This window comes from Mustela nigripes, chromosome 3 (assembly GCF_022355385.1).
Source record: "Mustela nigripes isolate SB6536 chromosome 3, MUSNIG.SB6536, whole genome shotgun sequence".
Classification (NCBI taxonomy): domain Eukaryota; kingdom Metazoa; phylum Chordata; class Mammalia; order Carnivora; family Mustelidae; genus Mustela; species Mustela nigripes.
This window is the reverse complement of record NC_081559.1, coordinates 129321297-129343007: the sequence shown is the minus strand read 5'-3', so window position 1 is coordinate 129343007 and position 21711 is coordinate 129321297. Positions and strand designations below refer to the sequence as shown.

General features: G+C 37.2%; 1 protein-coding gene across 2 annotated transcripts; it reads left to right on the top strand.

The window, feature by feature from the left end:
* The first annotated feature begins 1301 nt into the window (after positions 1-1301).
* Positions 1302-19983, top strand: TTPA (alpha tocopherol transfer protein). 2 transcript variants are annotated; one of them, XM_059394643.1, is made up of 5 exons: positions 1302-1585; positions 8203-8356; positions 13265-13458; positions 15527-15637; positions 17791-19983. In XM_059394643.1, exons 1-5 carry the CDS (start codon positions 1382-1384, stop codon positions 17962-17964), a joined length of 837 nt encoding a protein of 278 aa, XP_059250626.1. In that variant the 5' UTR covers positions 1302-1381; the 3' UTR covers positions 17965-19983. The 2 variants fall into 2 exon arrangements, with proteins under 2 accessions (XP_059250626.1, XP_059250627.1); XM_059394644.1 differs by lacking the exons at positions 13265-13458; positions 15527-15637 and having other exon boundaries at positions 1313-1585.
* Positions 19984-21711: the final 1728 nt, after the last annotated feature.

Genomic DNA, 21711 nt, shown 5'->3' with positions numbered 1-21711 from the left:
CCCTTCCTCTCCTCTTCTGGGTGTTCATTCAAACATCACTGCGTCCCTGCTGGTGCTAGCCCCTTTCATCACTTTTTGTTTCCCCATGGCATGGATCGCCATCTCTCACGTCATATTTCCTCAATTTTTTGTCTTGTTTATTGCCTGTCTCCCTCCACAAGAATGAGCAGTCCCTCAAGACAGGTGTTTCTACCTGTTTTGTTTATAGGTGTACCCTCTGCACTTTGAACAAAGTCTGGAACTTTGAGTTGCAACTCAGTAACTATTCTTTTAAGCAGGGAAGGGGCCAGTCTCTCTGCCACTCTCTCTTAAAGGCAGAGATTTGGTTTTATTTGTTTGCGCAATTCTAGCATTTACCTGGTATATGGTTACCTATTTAAGAGTTAGTAAGAATTAGTCCCATGGATTCCCGGGGGGGACCCAGGTCAATTCTAGGACAGCTGCAGTGGGTAGAGAAAAGCCCAATTTGACATCCCTTCTGGTTTCCACATCATTTCCCTGACCCTCATCACCTGGAATGACTTAGATGAGACCATACATCTTTAGATTGTCAATCGAAAGACTAGACCCAGTGGTACATAGTAATGGAGGTAGCACATGGTGTTTACAACCTTTCTTTTCTTTTTTTTTTTGGGGGGGGGGGCGCACTCGCTAAACATTCATTTGTATATGTCACTAACAGAATAAAATGGCAAGAACTGAGAAGACTGTCTGAATTCGGAGGAAGGGGCCGAGATTATTGACTTTTTTAAGGTGACTTTATGGAATGTGTATTTTAGAAGCCGCTGTGGCAACAGTTTGGGGTGAGAAGTCAGCTTGGAGCATTAATAAGAGTAAGGAGTGCTCAGTAATGAGTGGGCCACAGTGCCATTAAAAGGTTGTCTTAAGACTCCTGGCAGCTTCAAGATGAAAAACGGAAGGAAGGAAGGAAGGAAGGAAGGGAGGAAAGGGAGGCTGGGGAGAAAAATACAGAAACAATTTTTCTAGCAGAGAGAGAGGGAGAGTGTGTGAGTGTGTGTGTGTGTGAGAGAGAGAGAGAGAGAGACAGAAAAATGCCCCAGCTAATCTCTATCAGTGTACGCAAACAAACTTTCTGACATCTTCCCTTTGGCAGTGAACACCAGGACTTCCCTCAACCGGAGAAAGCAAGGCTCGGCTTAACCACCCAGGGTTTCCAGAAGGAGTAGCACCGCGGCGATCCCACGTGGCTCCAGGCGCCCGCCCACCCACTCGCGGGTGTGAGAGGCGGGTCGCGGCCGGGCGGGGCGGGAGCGGGGGTGTGCGCTGGGCAGCTTCCAGCGGAGGAGGGGCCGGAGGGTGGCGCGGAGTCCCCGCTTTTCCCCGGCGCCCCGATGAGGGCGGCCGACAGCGCGGGACCGGCATGGCAGAGATGCGGCCGGGAACGGCGACGGGGCTGCAGCTCAGCGCGCTGCCCGACCACTCCCCGCTGCTGCAGCCCAGCCTGGCGGAGCTGCGGCGCCGGGCCCGGGCGGCGGGCGCTCCGCCGACGCCTCTGCCACTCACCGACTCGTTCCTGCTGCGGTTCCTGCGCGCCCGGGACTTCGACCTCGACCTGGCCTGGCGGGTGAGCGCGCTTCCCCGCGGCATTTTCCCCGCGCGCCGGCAGGGCTGGGGACCAGAGAGGCATGACCAGACCTCTGTGAAATGCCGAGTTGCCTGCCGCCCCTGGGGAGGGTACGCGCGCCTAACGCACCGGGCGCTGGGCGGTGGCTGCAGGTGTTCGGAGAAATCCCGCGCCGGTCCTTCCACTTTCTCTGAGCCATGGAAACGCGAAACCTGGAAAAAGCTGGAGCGCTCTGGGCTGATGGCCCAGTTGACCCCAAACACTGGAACTGTGCTCTAGATGGATCTCCCGAACCTATCCAGTTGGGGGTGGGGGGCGGAGGATCCCTTTCCCGTCCCTGGCGCAAAGCCAGTGATATGAAACAAAGTGACAGCTGCGAAGTAGGAAACCCAGATTTATCACGTTGTAGCAGATCACTCCACGTGTGGTGGAGAAAACGGAGTTGCCAGAAAAACTGACGTCCTGAAGCCAAATTCTAGCGAAATAGTGCCATTGTTAAGAATAATACGTAAGTGTCGGGACGGTAAAGCAGTCCAGAATATTTTGAGTGCAAAGGTGGGAGATGAGGTGGTCTTGGTACAGATGGTTGAAGAAGATGGGAAGACAGGAATCAAAAAAGAGGGATGAAACCTTGAGTTGTGTCGCTTTGGGCTGAGCATCCTGTTCTGTTAAGTAATGGTGAAAAAGCCTACCTACCCCACTGATTTCGAGGCTTGAACATTCACCAATTTAACAGAACAAGGCATACCCAGCACAGAGGTTGACGATATATATATAGTAAGCACTCAGCCATTGAACCTGATCTAGCCCTTCTGCCAACTGGCTTCCGCAGTGTCATATTAGGAGGTGGGAGGCATGGGAAGTAGAATAGTGCAGAAGAGCAACATGACCTAGTTTGAGTTTGTTGATGCTGTTAACTGATTTTTAATTGAAAAAATGAAGAGCGTGAGTGATTAAAAAAATCATAAACAGTAAAGGGTGCAAAGTAAATTTCTAAAAGAACTTAATAAAGGAGAGAAGTTCCCCACCCCAAACCTTCATTGTGCTGGTCATCTACCCAGAAGCAATTACTGTACCTGTTGATCTTTCTAGATTAGTCTGTGTTCACACAAGCATATATATGTGTTTTACATTTGGCCTTGTTTATCTGTTTTTTGTTTTTACCTAATTTATCATAGAGACGAGCTTAGTTCAGTATGTGGGCATACATCTTATTCTTTTTTTTGGGGGGGTGTACTATTCCAGTGTGTGGATTTATTATATCAAAATGTATTAACCAGTCCCCCATTATTAGATAGAAGAGTTATCCTCACCAATGGCAATGCCCATATATGCTGTTCATTCCTTCGTTCAATGATTATTTTTTGAACTCTTAAAATTTGCCTGGCAGTACACAAGATACAGTAAACAAGACAAGTGGGGCTTCTTCTATTACTGACTAGATATTGTTAGATATTGTAGTGTGTATACATTTGTCTTTGTGCAAAAATAGGATTATATCCTTCTAAGTTCAACTTGTGAAGTTCCTGGATGAAGTGAGGTATGCATTTTCAGGGGTGATGAATATAACTCTCCTTCAAAGTGTTTGCACTAATTTTATCACTTTTGTATTACAAAATGGTGCCTTTTCCTCCATATTATCACCTACACTGTACTATCAGACCTTATGATCTGTGTCAACCCGCTTGGCAAGAAATTGGTTCTCATTACAATATGCATTTGTTTGATTGTTTAATTATAAGTGAGGTTAATCATCTTCCATATTTTTTAAAAATATATTTTAAATTATTTTCCAGTTAGCTGTTTTTACCATTTGTTAATTTTCTTCCATTTTGTTCACAAAAATATACATACATGTTTTTTATTCATAAAGTATCTTTATGTATTAAATAAGCCTTTGCCCTATTTTGATATCTTTTGACATTGTTTGTACTTTTTTTTTTCTGTGCAGAATTTAAACATTTTTATGTAATCACATAAATCGATTAGATTGTTCTTTGATGGTTTCTGATTGTTTTAAAAGCTTTTCTCCTCCAAAATTTTCTCTAGTAATTTATGACTTCTCTTTTGAATGTTGGAGTTGCTAACCTACTGAGATTTATTTTGATGTTAGGAATGAAATAGGAATCTGGCTTTATTTTTGTTTTGTCAAATGGTTACTCAGGTATCCCAGCATCATGAGTAATAAACTAATATTTACCCAGCAACTACTGAATATAAAGACAATCTTAGGTCCTATGAGGAGTGCAGTTTAAATGAAACATATTAATGTGTAGAGATCACTAATAATAAAAAAGTGTGATTTGCTGCTTTCATTTTAGCTGCTTTTCAAAAGAAATGTCTAAACACAAGAAGGAATAAAATTTACCTCCAGAAGCTGTTTTATATATATATATATATATATTGTTTTCTGTATTCTTTGTTTTCCTGAATTGTTTTCATTTCACCATGTCCTTGAGGAATTGGCTAGCAAGACGGTCTAAATCCCCTGGATAGGGATCAAGTTTCTGTCTGTGAACTCTTTGCCTTACTTTCCTGCCAAGTGGAAAGGAAAAGGAAAGGCTTAGAGGGTGAAACTATTTTTTTTTAATTTCCTCCATAAAGGCAGATAATTCAATTCAAACTCCCTTATTTATAATAGAAAAGTCCTATAGTTTTAGTATGTGAAGAAAGCTTGATAAGCCCCTCAGTTACAATGCAATTTCTCATTCTAGTTTTTGTGTTTGAAGTTATAGTGAATTAATGAAGTTTTTATGATTCTAAAAGTTTATAGAGCACCAAGTATTGTGTAAATAGTGTTTGCGTGGATTAGCTAATTATTGTCTCATTTTAGAAGAAACTGAGATGTGGTTTCTAGTCCAAAATTAGGTAATAAGTGTAAAGGTGGGATTTGAACTTAGGTTGAACTCTGCAAAGCCTGTGCTCACAAATATACTGTACTTGCTCCTTCCATTCAAAACAATGAACATAAAACTGCCAATGTTAACCTCAGTGTGTCCTACAGATTCCTGTGAATATCTGTCTTTTATAAGTGTGTGGTTCAGTTCCCTATGTTTTTGCTCCATGTGGCGAGTTTTTTGTTTTTGTTTTTTGTTTTTTTAATCCTGTAAGTATTTTTACGGTTTCCCTGAAGTCTTGGAAGCTTTAAAAAATCTGACTCTTCCTGTAGCTTCTTTTGTAAAATTTATCATATCACTTGTCAGTTTCAGCGACTGTGTCAGTTTCAGTGTAAAATTGATCATATCACCTGTCAGTCCCAGTGACCCTGCTCCTGAGAGTTACTGCCCTTAAACAAGTGTGTAACTTCTCTGAGCTTTAGTAGTCTCATCCATAAAATGGAGTAACAATCGTTACTTCTCAGACTGGTTGTGAGAAGGAACTGAAATGATGCCACTAAACCCTGTAAAGGCAGTACAGCTATAGTTGTTATTTTGTTTAAAAGTACATGAAAAATGTGAGAAGAGACTGACTCTATTACAAAGCATAGTTAAAACAAATCCTAACTTTTTACATTTATTTATTCCTAATTATGGCAAAAACAGGTGCCTTCCAGTAAAGAATGTTCACTTGCTGCCAATTTTTTTGTAGTTGTGGATTTTTGATGATCTGTTTGAGAATTGCTCAGTAGCAATTTATGTCATTTATATAACTTATGTCAGCCGAATTTTGAGTTTATTTGCCCGCAGAAAAATAATGATCAAAGATCCCGGTTTAGGTATTTCAATTTGCGAAAGTTAAATGTCAAAGGCAGGAGAGTGATTTGTGCATCTTTAAGGAAAAGTCAGTTTTTCAAGTATGTGAATTTGACTTGTTTACTCATGCATTAGTTTATTCTTTCATTCAATACTTGTACCTATCTTCTGGGTGCCCAGCATTCTGCTGAGATGAACAAGTTTAGGACCCCGCTTGTTACCTAAAAGATCCCTTTTAATGAAGCTCCGACTTGTATAATTCCATGGGAAATTAAAATCGTCACTTTTATATAAGAGCTAATATGCTGCTTCTAGCGTTTTGCTTGGATCAGAATTAAAAAGGCTTTTCATATCTGAGGGAACTATCAAAGTAATGAGCACTGTAACATTCGTTTAACACTTATTCTGATGCCCTCTAAGACAGGAGGAGGAGAAACTCATAGAATGAATATATCAGAATCTACAATGTGCCTTTTGTTCTTTCTCCTTTTGGAAATTGCTATTTAGGTCACCAATTATTTCTTTGTTGGCTAATATGGGGACTTTTTTCTTTCCTACCTTGCAGTTTTATTTAACCCATGGCAACATTCTCTTTTTAAAAAGAGTTCAGAGAAGTTTATTAAATGAAGAAATGAGAGGGAGAAAACAGAGATAGAGAAAGTTAGACAACACTGGGGAGAGAGAGAGGAGAGGGGGCAGGCGGCACAAATAACTTTTTCGTCCCTTCTGTGCACCATGGTGTCGCTGCTCCTCCAGTCCAGTCAGCTTTTCTCTTTCTTCAGGCCATTACCGGTGTCCCACGTTTGGAATTTCACCCTCTGCTTGCCTTTTAAAATTTGCATTTGTAGTTTCTCCTCCGGGTCATTACGACTTTGTGATTACACCTGTCATGTTTATTTCAGTGAGTCTCAAATATGAAATTCGTCCCTTCCTTTTATCTAAACTTCCATTCCCCATTGCTAGTAGACCTCTTTTTTTTTAAAATATTTTATTTACTTATTTGACAGGCAGAGATTACAAGTAGACAGAGAGAGAGAGAGAGAGAGAGAGAGAAGAGGAAGCAGGCTCCCCACTGAGCAGAGAGCCGGATACGGGGCTCGATCCCAGGACCCTGGGATCATGACCTGAGCCGAAGGCAGAGGCTCAACCCACTGAGCCACCCAGGCGCCCCACTAGTAGACCTCTTTGAACTCAAAATAGACATATTGTTGGGGCACCTGGAAGGCATTGTCAGTTAAGTGTCTGACACTGGTTTCGGCTCAGGTCTTTATCTCAGGATTGTGAGATGGAGGACTCCCTCAGGCTCTGCCCTTAGTGTGGAGTTTGCTGGAGATTCTCTTTCCTTCTCCCTCTGCCCCTCCCTCTTGCTTGTGCTCTCTCTCTCAAAATAATCAAATAAATCTTTAAAACAAAACAAAAAAACCCTCAAACATATTGTCATGTTACAAAAATTGAGAATGATAAATATTTTGAAGAGGAAAATTAAACCATAATAGACTTTAAATGCATAATTTGATTATAGTATTCTCTAAGATACTGGCAATATCTGTATTACTTGTAAATGCAGAGTAACCATTATTGGTGGTTCTTTCAGAATGAAAAGACAACAAGATTCCTTCAGACCATACTTTACCAAGACCTACTATCCGGGCATACTGTTCCACTTGGAATGCATACCACAACTAACAAACTTGGTTTCTGTTGTTTTCCTATTAGTAGAAAGTATAGCAATGGTACAGAGATGTTCTTTTGCATCTTTGATTTAGCTCTTTTTTGTAGGAAAGAAAATGAAACAAAAAAAAAATTCTAGTTCTCCTCAACATAAACCTGCGCTAAGATACACAGATGAGCAATAAACCCAAATAACCTTCCTATTATAGCAATAGCAGTGGTAACTACTCATTATGCCCACGGATGCTTTATGCTTAACCCCACAAGGCAGATGGGGGGAAATAAGACACAAAGGAGTTAAATATCTACCCAACATCACACAGGTGATATGTGGTAGAGTCCAGGCTTTTCTGACGAAGCAGCCTGGTGATTTAACTTTTCATTACATAACATGACCTGGGTGACCCAGTTGTCACCAGCGGGTCAGCCCCAATGAGAACAGGCATTTTATTCTGCTCATGGCTGTAACCCAAGTGCCTACCCAGTGTATAGAACATTGTAGATGCTCCAAAAATATTTGTGGAGCTACTTTGTTTGATTTCTATTTTTCCTTATTTCAGAACAGACTAAAGGTGGATGTTTCAGTTTTCTATTAGCGAGTAACAAATCACCCCCAAATTTAGTGGCTTAAACCACAACTATTTATTTGTCTGTGATTCTCTCATTTGGTCAGGGCTGAGTGGGGATGGCTCATCTGTGATCCACATTGCATCAGATTGGAACTTGGCGGAGAGCAGACTAAGATGGGCTCTGGTTGTCCAGTGCCTCTTTCCACACAGATTAATTAGTAATCTTATTCTTAGGTGGTTTCTGGGTCCCCAAAAGCAAAGGCAGAAAGTCCCAGCCTTCCTACACTAGCAAAGTGTCACTTCTGCTGAAGCAAAATGTAAGGCCGGCCAGATTCTGAGGGGAGGAATCAACTGAATCCCATCTGTAACGGGATGAATGGCATGTGTCTATCAGGAGGGGGAGGTATTATTGGTAGCTATCTTTGGAGACTACCAACCATAGGGGACAAATCAAAATTACTTAGCTTTGAATTTGTGATGAAGTCTTAGCACCTGAGATCGTTGCTGAAGGGAACTTAAGTTTTTACAACTAAAAAAAAAAAAAAGGAAAGAAAAAAAATACCCCAGATTAAAATCCTGACATAACAGATGGTAAGGGCCCTTTGTAATGCCAGAGATTTGCTTCCATTTTTATAAGTGCTTACCATGTATGCCCTATGTAGACAATTTTTATTTTATTTTCCAGTTACTGAAAAACTATAATAAGTGGAGAGCAGAATGTCCAGAAATAAGTGCAGATCTGTGCCCTCGAAGTATTCTTGGTCTTCTGAAGGCTGGTTATCTTGGAGTCCTGCGAGCCAGAGACCCCACTGGCAGCAAAGTTCTTATTTACAGAATTGGTAAGTCATATACAGTGCTGCTTACCTTTTTCTTTCTTTCTTTTTTTTTTTTTTGGATGCCATATTGAAAGGTCTAGGTGTCCATATTTAAGAATTTGGCTTTTCAGGTTTTAACTTATATTTAATTTAGATTATAATGTCCCTCAAAAAAATAAAATGGCAATTGTGAGAAAATTCTTCTGCTTCCATTCTTCCACACAGTCAGCTGTATAAAATAAGAGAGAAAGAAAACAGAGTAGAGAAATATAGGCGGGGTGTGTGTGTGTGTGTGTGTGTGTGTGTGAAAAAGATCAAGGTGAAGTGTTTAGAAAATGCTTAGTAGGAAACCAGTATGAATTCTGACCCATAATAACACAAGCTCCACGAGAGCATGGATTTTGTCTGTTCTGTTCACTGTATCCTAACACTGAAACCAGGACCTAGCACATGGTGTAGGTATCTAGTAAATATTTCTGGAGTGAGTGAGGGCTAGTTGGATAAGACCCAGGACTGAGGAGCCAGGGGCTCATTCTCTGGAATGGGGGAAGGCCCAGTGGGAAAGCAGCATCCCTAGGTAGTGCCAAAGACACTGTATTCCACATACCCCTCTTGTCACAGCTTCCTCTTTTTACCATTAGGCCTTTCTAGTGTTTCCTATAGGTTGGTGACTGTCCCTTCCCTTAGCCTGAGTGTGATTAAAAATGGCGTGTAATGAAGAAGAACTCACGCTGCTCCCAGCATCTTCTTGTGGCCTAGCGGAAAGGACAAAGATAACTATCTTTGTAAATTTACAAAGATGTAAATTTACATTTACATCTGTAAATATTCCAGGGAGCTTTAGAATATTTATAGATTTGCTTTCCTACCTGGATTATAGATAAGATACATGCCTCTAACTCAACTCTTTATGACCTTGCAAGGAGGCTCTGCATTTATTTCTTTAGGGTACCAGAAGACCAAGTAGAATGATTCCTGTTGTTTGCTTCAGCTTATGTGTCAAGTACAATTAGGTCAGTCATGAAGTCATTGTCCATAAAACAGACAACACAATGTCTGCCCTATCCTTTCGTTGCCCTATCAGTCTTCCAGGATGATGAACGAGGTTCCCCAAGTTCTTTAGAGGAAGAGTGGCCAGAGGAAAGATAGTATGTATGTTTTATGTAGTGAGTAAACATAGATTGTATGACAATATGGTATGTCCAGCTTGAATTTGAATTTCAGATAATCAGGGTAAAATTTTTCAGTGTAAGTATGCCCCATGCATACTAAAAAATTATTTGTTGTTTATCTGAAATTCAGCTGTAACAGGGCATCTTATATTTTATCTGGGCTACTGGAAGTTTCCGGGAACATAAAACTAAAACCATCAGGGGACTCTTTCTGCAAGTGTCCTGGCTCTGTACTGGCTGGCTGGAGTTTTTTCAAGCTTGTTCATAAATTACCTGTGGCAAGTTAAGAAGTAAAAGTGATACCTGGACAGTGAAAGAGCAAACATGCTCCTTTGATCATAAATTCCTTAACACTGGGGGCACCTGGCCAGCTCAGACAGAGGAATGTGTGATTCTTGATCTCAGGGTTCTGAGTTTGAGCCCCACTTTGGGTATAGAGAGTATTTAAAAATAAAAGCTTTATGAATAAGTAAATAAATAAATACATACATGTCTTAACACTGCATCAATTGTCTTCTATTGCTTAGAGAGAAGGTTTCTTGTGGTACATTAGCATTTAAGTATACCCTTTAACTAAAAGAGATTTTAAAATCAAGAAAACATGTAGGTTGGGGTGCCTGAGTGGCTCAGTCGGTTATGCTTCTGCCTTCAGCTCTGGTCATGATCCCAGGGTCCAGAGATCGAGCTCCACATTAGGCTTCTTGATTGGCGGAGAGTCTGCTTCTCCCTCTCCCTCTGCCTGCCACTCCCCCTGCTTGTGCTTTCTCTCTCTCTGTCAAATAAATAAAATCTTAAATAAAAGAAAAAAGAAAACACATAGGTTAGTGATGGTCAGAACAGAAGGGCATGCAGCAAATTTCCTGTGTGTTATGTAGAGTAAGATATTATTCTAGGATGAAAAGGGAAAACTCAGATGTTTAGGAGTAAAAGGAAAGGGTAGGATTAAGATTCATTAATTTTCTAAATGTGATTGAATTAAAGGCAAAACTAAAAGAAGGAAATCTGTGGTAGAGCTTCCCGGTGGAATGTTAGCATAACCATCTTTCCCTAGGTACCATCTCTTCAGTGAAAGCAAAGAGAAAATGCACAGAGACCTTTTCTCTGGTTCATCAGGACAACACAAGTTGAAACTCAGTTTTTGCTATTATTTGCCTACAAGCCAGAGGATATAATTTTATGCCTTTTGAGACTATTATACTGCAGCAGCAAAAATAAAATTTAACAGTGAGTCTTAAGCTTTGACTCTGGCTTAGTTCTTAGGAATACAAGTTCTACACTCAGGTTGGAACTGCAGCTCTGCTCTGTTCTAGCTACATGGGCAGCTATGTAACTGTAACCCCAGTTTCTCCTCTATCAAACAGGCATAGTAAAAACCTATCTCATAGGGTTACTGTGAGCATTACATTGTGGGATACAAATGAAATAAGAGCATTACCTGATGTATGATAAGCACTCAATAAATATTAAATAGATGCTGGAAAAGGAATTAAGAAGTTAAGGCATGTTTTTCTTTTGCCTTAAAGGAGCTTTGCGTCTAGACCTGTGCTATCCAATAGAATTTTCCATGATGATGAAACTGTTCTCCAATAGCCATTAGTTATGCGTGGCTGTTGAGCACTTGAAATGTGGCTTTTGCAACTAAGAAATTGAATTTTTAATTTTATTTAATGTTAATTAGTTTAAATTTTAATAGCCACACATGGCTAATGGCTCCCCCATCAGACAGCACACGTCTAGACAGCTATGTTGGTGAGCTTAGGAATTTAGGCCAGTAACTATTTTCTTGACTGCAGGTTTTCAATTGTTCTGTTCATATTTTTCACCATTGTAGCTTTCTGCCAAGGTCTGAAGTAGTATAGTATATTTGAGCTGCGTTATCCATGAACTGATTACTCAAATTTTTACAGGCAGCTGACGCTCTTAAAAAGCAAAGGGCAAACCCATTGTGCCTTTCTGGGAATACTTCTGATTCTGGGAATACTTCTGATTCTTTTCTATCTTCAATTTTTTCCTCACCAGTAGACACTCCCCAACAACATTTAAATCTATTAAGGGTCAGAGTCTCCTTTGTCGGCATCACCACTATTGCATCTACCACATCTACCACTATTGCAATTCTGAAATTCTTTGCCGCACTGGTCTCAGCTTTCTCTCTCATGCTACTTTCTATATAGACCTAAAATAATCCCAGTCGCAGGCTGTCATACAAGCACAAACAACTCTCAGATTTCTGTCTTCACCCTACCATCTCCTGCCCCCAGGGATCCATGCGAGCAGCACCCTATTCCAACTGTGTCCAACTGGGTGTCTCTCAGTCACCATTTATACATGTCCAAAACTACTTACGATCTTTTCCTCCCAAAACATTTCTCTTCCACTGTTTCCTATCTCAGTTAGTGGTACCTCCATTCTACCCAGTTGTCCAAGCCAGAAACTTTGGTATTTTGAAACTTTACCATTACTTAATCATGAATCTTTTTTTTTTTTTTTCCTTTCACATTGTCTCCTTAGGCACTCCTTGGAACCTCCAGCATGAAGACTTGCATTTTTTTCAGCTCTAGAACATTTTTCTCTACTGTTATTCCTCTTTCCCCTCTTCCCTATTCTCTGCATTATTACCTTTCAGAACTCTAATTATTTGGATGTTGAAACTCTGGTTTCTACATGTCGCTAGCTGCATGAGTCTTTTGATGCATACTTACCAACTCCTGGCTCTTTTCAGAGAATTCCTCAGCTTGGTATTCCAAACCATTACACAATCATTGGTTATGTCTTTTCTGGGTTTGTCCCATTGACTGAGATTTGCTTGAATTATCATCTTTTTTTTTTTCCCCAAAATCTCAACTGATTCTTTTAAATAATAACCAGTTCTTATAATAATAGCCTACATTACCTTTTTTTCCCCTCGTTGAAACTATTTTGCTTCTTTTTAATGTCTCTTGCTGTATTAACTGTTCTCTTAGGTTTTCGTGCCTTTGTGTGTTGAGTGCAGTTCCCCACTTCTTTGTAATTTTTAAAATGTTATAATACTTAGTGCATGTGTATCTTCTTTTAAGATCACCTGTTTGCCTGTCCATTCCTGTCATTTCTGCTTGCCCTGGCCTGTCCAGGGATGGTGAGGGGAGGGGAGATGACAGGTATGTCACTAGTCTTTTGTTTCTCCTGGCTATGGGCAACTACCAGAGTGCTTCCCTGGCTCTTTTCCAAAGCCCACACTTACTTTTTCTGGCCTGTACAGACATGGCAGCTATGTGCTATTGCCACGGAGGGGTGTCTGACACATGAGCCTGCCAATTTGTTCTTCATGCATTTCCCTTAGCAACCTCTTTGGTTACTATAGGGCCCTAGTTACTCTTTATAATCCTTTATCATCCAAAAGCCCTTGCTTTTCCCATTTCTAACACCTCCGAGCTGGGAGCATAGTTGGGGACATTTTCATCTTTAGCCATATCCCTCTCCTGAATGTTATGGGCTCTCTACTGTTTGCATTCAAATGTTATGGGCTCTCATCCAGTTTGCATTCAATCTCTTCTCCCTGATGCTCTTACAAATCTGTTCTTCGCTAGGGATCTGAGGATGGAGGGAAAAGCAGGAACATGTTTTTGGACCACCAATTTAATCCATTATTGAATCCATGATCTTTGTACATGTTTTTATTTCTACTGATCTTTTAAGTCTCAAAAGAGGTAGTTTCCTATTGTAAATCTTCCTGAATCTTTACACTATACTGAGATATGTTATTTTTAAATTTTTTTTTTAGCACAATGGGATCCAAAAGTTTTCACAGCTTATGATGTTTTTCGTGTAAGTCTAATCACATCCGAGCTTATTGTACAGGAGGTAGAAACTCAGCGGAATGGTATCAAGGCTATCTTTGATCTAGAAGGCTGGCAGTTTTCTCATGCTTTTCAAATTACCCCATCTGTAGCCAAGAAGATTGCTGCTGTTCTTACAGTAAGTGTATATTTTAACTCTTTGGGATACTAATTCCAAATAGTAGATTTAAATTTAGTTATATATTCAACAAGGCAAGAGAATAGTACATTAATTAGAAAATTAAATAATTTAAAAATGATACACAGAATTCAGTAATGCTAAGAGAAACTAAAGTGTTGTTTTTTTTTTTTTTTTAATTAACATATGTGTTATTTGCTTCAGGTATTCCCAGGTCTGGGAATCATCAGTCTTACACAATTCACCGCACTCACCATAGCACATACCCTCCCCAATGTCCATAACTCAACCATCCTGTCCCCCCCCCACCCCAGTAACCCTCTGTTTTGTGAGATTAAGAATCTCTCATGGTTTGTCTCCCTCCCTGATCCCATCTTGTTTCATTTTTTCCCTCCCTATCCTCCACAATCCCCCCCGCCTCGTATCAGAGAGATCATAATTGTTGAGAAACTAAAATATTATTAATTCATAAAAGAAAGAATGTTGCAAGAAACTGAAAATATGTTCAAAATTAGTAGCCAAATAATTTATGCATTTAAATAATAACATGGTATCTTTCTCTTTCTATTACTTAAATTTTCTTCCTAAATTAAAAAATTGACTCAAAACAATATTTATAGCTATGGTATAATAAAATGTTACATTCTTGGTAGGTATAAATTCATACAGTTCTTTCAGAAATTCAAAGGTTTTTTTTAAGATGGCCATCATCTTTGATCCAGTAGTGATCCAGATCTACTTCAGGGACCTAACCAGCGAATAAGCTGAAATACAGTAAAGACTTCATATATAATGACAATAGTAGCTGACTATGTGCCAGATACTTCACTAAGTATCTCAAGTACATTACCATTTAATGGCCAAACAAACCTATGGCTATTATATTTCCCATTTTACAGATTAACTATGTCATAGGGATGACATAGCAATGCCCAAGCACATGCATTTTGTAGTGAATCAAGAATTCAGGTCAGGTCATCTGAGTGTAAGAGTTGTGTTTATAACCACAATTGCCTCGGATAAATACAGTTACTTATAGCATCAATTTTTATAGATGAAAATTAGAAATAGCTTATTTATCCAGAAATAGGAAAATTATGGTATATCCATTTGATAGATTATCACAATAGTAAGACTCATGATATGAAGGCGACTGGGTGGCTCAGTTGGTTAAACGGCTGCCCTCCGCGCGGGTCATGATTCCAGGGTCCTGAGATTGAGCCCCGCATCGGGCTCCCTGCTCAGCAGAGAGCCTGCTTCTCTCTCTCCCTCTGCCTGCAGTTGTGCTTACTTGTGCTCTCTATCTCTCTGATATGTACAAAAATTGTATTATGTTACTGAAACAAAACAGGGTGAAAATTATTTAGAAAGCATATTGGCAATTATGTTTAAAATAAAATTATTCATAGAAAGAACCTGGAAGGATAATCTCCAAATTAATAACACATCTGTAAAAACTATGCATAGGGGGAAAAAAAAGAATTTTGCATGAAAGAAATTTGGCAGGAGAAATCTGTATGTTAACACATTTTGGATAAGAAAACTTTTGATGATGTGCTTTTTTTTTTTTAACTCTTAACTTTTTAAAGTTTCTAAATAAATCAATATTACTTTGATGTGACAGACCTATCTATACCTGTGCTGAAAGTTTAAAATTGTGTGTTTACTATTACTTCAACTTCCATGAAATTTTAATTTTTTACTCAAAATTAAAATTAGGGAAATTTGTTAAATATAAATGTCCAAATGACTCATTGGTTCTTTGAAAGAACATTTATGTGTGATTGGAGAATATATTTTCTGTGTTTTACTTACAAAGATGCAAGTGTTTCTTAAAATACTTTGCCTAAGCTATAAGGTGAAACCTTTTTTTAGAGATCTTTCCTTAATCTAATTACTGTGAACTGCAAAGCAGGCTATTGTGTTGATGGAATAGATAATTCTGAAAATAAAATCCCACTTTAGGTCTGCACTAAGTGTAGCAAGTGTTTAGAGAAGGGACTGGTCAAAAGGAATATATATTGATTTATGCTTTGTTATTAGCAATTTTTTTCTTTATTTTCAAAAGGATTCCTTTCCATTAAAAGTCCGTGGTATCCATTTGATAAATGAGCCAATAATTTTCCATGCTGTCTTTTCCATGATTAAACCATTCCTGACCGAAAAAATTAAGGAACGGGTAAGTAAAACATATTCAAGTCATTATTCTTCTGTACCAAATGCTCCAATCCTTCTTATTTAATAATTGAATTATTACCTCCCCTCCCCAGTGTTTTAAGTATTTATCTAACAAACCATTTTTATAAATTAAAATTCCTTTTTAATTTTGAAAAATTAAGTTAAGCTGTGGGGGGAAACAACATCTCATTCATTGAGGTGAAAGTGCAAAATGGTCTATTCCCTATAAAGGGCAGTGTGCTAATAGTTATCAAAATTACAGCCTTCGCACTTCTGGGATTTTATCCCAGAGCTATACAAGCACATAAACAAAAATTACAGATACAAGAGGATTCATTGCAGCAAAAGACTAGAAACCACCAAGTGTTCGTCATTAGGGAACTTGTTAAATAAACAGATACATCAACACAATGGAATACAGTAAGATTTTCATGATGGCTTGTAAAGTGAAATAAAAAAAGGAAGAACAGTCTTTATGGCATGCTACCTTATGTATAAAAAGGGGAGAAGTTAGAATCTCTAGTTATATTTGCATTGAACAGATATACAAGAAAGCAACCTAACTTATGTAATAGAGTAGAGGTGTGGATGAGTTTTGAGTAGGGACCAAGGCATTTCATTGTTTATCTTTTATCTTGTTTTGATTTCTAGCTATATAAATGTATTATCTGTGCAAATAAAAAAATGTATTTAAATTAGACATGCATAACTGAAAACCACAGTACCCAAGGTATGTGACTTAATGTCACATTAATTAAAGCAAAGCTTGTGGAGCCTTATTTCAGGTGAATATCTAATATCTCTTAGGATTTTTCAAGTATTAAAAATAAAATTTAAATTCCCAAGAATGGCAACCACTTTTCTACGTTAATCTATAAAAGATAATTTGTAGAGTTACCCAGTAGGAATTTCTATCCGTATTCAAGAAGAACCACACCTGTGAAGAAGGCCACTTTTCATGTTAGTATTTTTAGAAAAGTCAATTTTGGAGGGCTCATTTTTGTCTTCCCTCAGTGTAGATTGATAATAGCTGACACATTTTGTTTAACTCTGAAAGATCTAAAAATAGGTATTTCTATATTGAGTTGTATTCTGGACAAACAAAAACAAAACCAAAAAAACTGAACCTAATGAGTAGGAGAATATGAGCAAAAAAGAAAGAGAAATTTAAAAATTGAGAAGGTAGGTGGAGTATTTCAGGGAAAGGTAATTGACATGAAACAGACTTGCCAAAGTAAGAGAGATGAGGACCCAATCAAGCCATTCTCCTGCCTTTCAACTTTTTGGCACTATCCTGTGAATGTTTTAATTTCCCCCTTCTGAGGAAATCATAGAATTTTCATTAGCTGATGATATTTTAAACATTTCAGAAGAAATCAAGAATTGGAACTGTGAGGTTCCTGAGTATAAGAAACTTGTTTCATTCGTTTTTCAGTTCTCATATCCTAGCATATAGTAGCTGCTTTTAAATGATCATTGACTGTATAGATGAACAGTTTACCCTATGAGGTGGAAAAAGGAACTTATTTATTTTTAGCAAGATGTGCTTTTAATTGACGGATCTAAGTCTTTATATTAATTTCATAGTATCATATGGTCACTTTTTATAGTTTAACTATTTGAAAACTTAAGGTACTCAACCATCAACAATGGTCTCTTAATTCTGTACTAGCCAAGAGTATCCATCAACTGTACCACGTAAAATACTCCCCATATACGTAGCTGTGTGCACTGATAAATGCTTCTAATTCATGTGAACTAATACCAGGTAATATAGTTTTATCATCTCTAAAACAGATATTTTGCTAAGAATCACCTATACATTAGGAAATAGAACGTATAAAATGATTTTATTTGGAGTTTTAAAAATCTATTTTTGAAAGAGGACAGAATCTATTTTTATAAATCTTATATATGCAAATACAAATACATATTAAAAAAAAATAAGATGGTCAGACTCCTAAGCAGCACAATAGAAATTTAAGTATAATTCTTACATAAGCAGAGAAATAAAGGGCATAGCATTTATACATGCTCTCCTATCTTGAAAGTCATTAGAATACCTTATTTTATGGTGTTGATTTTACATTTGAAATATATGTAATCTAGTGAGATACTGAGGGCATATCTTCTAAAACATTTTGGCTATTTCAGATTCACCTGCACGGGAACAATTACAAACAAAGCTTACTTCAGCATTTCCCAGACATTCTTCCTCTGGAATATGGTGGTGCAGAATTCTCCATGGAGGACATTTGTCAGGAGTGGACAAATTTTATAATGAAGTCTGAAAATTATCTCAGCAGCATTTCACAGATCAATCAGTGAGAAGAAGTTATTTAATGTGAATGACTTCCTAATTATAAATACATGAGTGAGATCCTACCTGGTTATATGAATGAAAGGAAAAAAATCCTTTAAGCTAATTAGTACTTGTCTGATTGACCTTTTAAATTGTAAAACTCTTCTGACATGAGCAACATGGATATTTGGGAAACTTCTTGACTTTTTAAATGCACTTTCTTCATCTTTCAAGTAGTTAAATGTTTGTATACCTTAAAAGCATAGAAGGGATTCCTGATTTTTATACTTGAATTTATCTCCTAAAGTAGCTGTTTCTGAAGTTTCACAAGTTATCTGACTACATTGGTTGAGTAATAAATGTATAAATAGTCCACAGAAAAGAAGTATTAGTACAAATCAACTGATGATAAAAATCTGTTAATACCCATCTTGGGTGAATGTCAGATTAGATTATAATTCAGATTAAAATCTGAACACAGTTTTACAGAGTTTTTTCTATGGGACAGCAAGATAGTTCATCTCAGGGAAGTTCTATTTCAGCACACGTGCACAACAGAAACTTTTGATTGAAGAGTCTGTGCACCATAAAGTATTATATGTAGCATCTAGAGGTCTTCATGAAATTACTCATGTTGCTACAATTGATAATCAAAAATAATTTAGGAAATATTTCAGGCATAGCTGATAGTTTTTAAATACTTTTCCTGCATTTTCAAATAAATCAAGAATGTAATTGTGACATCAGTTTTTGGTTATTCTTATCATGACTACACAGAGAATTAGAAATGGAATAATATTTAATTGTCATACAGACATGACTCTATTTTTAATTGAACAATAACACAACTACACAAAGGAAAGGAAACGTTTACATTTAAAAAATCACTGTCAGCTACACCTGGAACTTTTCATATTATGTATGAAATAATTTGACGTTTACTACATATCAGAATATTTTAGCCAAATTCTATAATTAATGTGTACTTTAAAAAAACAGTAGTTAAAATGTGATGTTTCTATTATAGTTTATGTCAAAGAATATTTTGCTTATTAAGAAAGATACAATGTCAATATGGCTTTCAGTTTATGACTTTTTATAGTGTTTCATAATTTTTTAATTTTAAGACTTAAAATAAAAAAAACACATGGTACAAAATTTGTTAAATATTGTTTAGCTTAGTTGGGTTTCAACATTAATCATACAACAATAGCATCTTTGTGAAAGGATATATGAAGAGCATTTTTCTTTATAAGAAAATTATTCTAATCAGGTGAGCTGATACTTGTGATTCTCCGTCTATGAAAAAATTGAGAGCACTTGTGAATGTTCTTTAGAGAACATATTTAATTTTGACTTGGCATTGGGAATCTAACTTTACATTATAATTTTTATTAAAAAATTACATCATGCTTGTTTTCTAAAAAAATTACATCATGCTGTTTTCTATAAAAAATAAAAAATTATAAAAAAATTTTGTACCTTCCTTTAAAAATCATACAATTCACAACATTGTATAATTAGAAATAATAGCACAATAAAATCATTGAAAAGAATAAACAATAAAAACAAAAAGCTCTGGTTTACCCAACTTTTATTCCACTGTAAAAAAGGTTTATATCTGAGTTCCACTTCATTTACGTTTGGGTACTTAAAACACTTTCTTATGACACTGTGAAGTGTACGACTAAAGGGTAATATTTAAAAATGTCTCTTAGATGTGATTCACTGGCGATGTTATTAACAGTAAAAAAAAAATGAAAATACGTCAATTAACAGAAGTACATTTCATGATGGGACTGACTTTTTTTAAATGCAACAATTCTTTGAAGCAAACTGAAAGAACAATGTGAAATGAGCAATATTATAAGGTTGTAAGATGAATAACTATCAAATTGTCTCTATTACTTCACCGTGATTGTGCCAGAAGTGCCTTTTATTTATAAAGTTAACGCTAACATGCGCTCATTGTGTTAGTGAACTGCACAATAATTTATATGTTTTAATATTTCTCAAAAGAAAATAAAGATCTTTCACGTAAACAATACCTGTTTCTTTTTCATTTTTAAATACAATATAAATATTAGGCATTTATTTGCAATAATTGCTTTTCTTTACAGATAAGTTTAAGAAAAACTTATCACATTTGTTAAGTTTTGTAGATTAATAAGATTGACTTGGGTACATTACACAAATGCTAATTTTTCCTCTGTAAGTTTTCATTACAGGCTGGTTTTCCAGGCTGCTGAATTCAACACCATCTTCCTCTAGTGTCTTTTGCTATGCTTAAAAGGACCATGAACTAATTTCATGAAACTAAGCCATGCAGATTTACTAAGTTAAAACTTCTAAGTGAAAAAAGAGTTTGCTACTTAATCAGATAATTTAATTTTGAAACAATCTGCAGTTAACCTAGATTGTGATTTTATATTTATATTATGTATTTTAATATATTTATGTGTTAAATATATTAGTAATTAACATTAATATATGTTAATGTATTAAACATATAGTATAAATATTAAGTATTTTTATACAGTATATAATATACTTATATACTTAAATATATATGATATTTATACTATGTATTTTTCTTACAGAAATAACACGAAGAACTAGAGCAAATACTGTCTTTGCCGCTCATCTAAGTTAAGCCTATAGCTCACAAAACAGGTCAAACCTACGAACTAACGGAAAACTTAGTATACTAGTAGGATTGTGTTGTCTGAAACACTGTTTACTGGCCTTATACATTGAATTTTGCCACTCTTAGATGCCATGGAGAAACTGTGATTTACAAAGGCAGAACTAGAAATGGGGGTAATAAAATTAGGATTGGCAGCAATACCTCTCCACTGATTTCCTTATTAGCAAGGACACATGGCATCTTCCTCCTGTCCTCACAGCTAGTATTTCCTTGACTGCTCTCTTTTCTACCCAAGTCAATCATATTAATCTATAAAATGTCTACTTTAAAAAAAAAGATTTTATTTATTTATTTGTCAGAGAGAGAAAGAGCATAAGCAAGAGGAGTGGCAGGCCAGGCTGAGGGTGAAGTTGGCCCCCTGCTGAGCAGGGAGCCTTATGTGGGACTCAATTCCAGGATCCTGGGATCACGACCTGAGCCGAAGGCAGATGCTTAGCCACTTACGCAACCCAAATGTCTACTTTTGATAACACCATACACTGAATTAAATACTACAGTGACTGGAAAAATTAACTAGATGCTGCCTAGAAGAGAGAAAATATTTACCTAAAATAGCCAGGTAAAGTGCAGTATAGTGTACAGGTCATTAGAATGGTTCCAATAGAATGCTTTGGAAGGAAAGCTAATTTCCACATGGGATAACTGAGAATGTGTTCTGAGAAGAGGTACAATTTGAAGCAGAGCCTTTAAGGTGAATGGACTGCCCTAGAGAACAATGAGAACTGAGGAGGGGAAGGATATTCCAAGAAAAGAAATAGCATGAGCAAAGACAGGGACAAGAGAGAACAGGCCATGTCTGAGAAACAGTAAAGAGTCCTACAATTTTTGGAGGGAGGAAGGGGTACAAGAGGTAAGACTTTCCCTAGAAAGATGCACAGGAAACAAAAACTGTGGGAGGCACTGAACACCTGCCGAAGGGCACTCGAACCATGGACTACTTATTCTGTGCCAGAACTTAGGTTCACATACGTTGTGTCATTCAATCTTGGCTGAAAAAAAAAAAAAAAAAAAAAGTAAATGGCATTATGCCCATTTTTACAGAAGAGACCTGAACTTTGAATGTGTC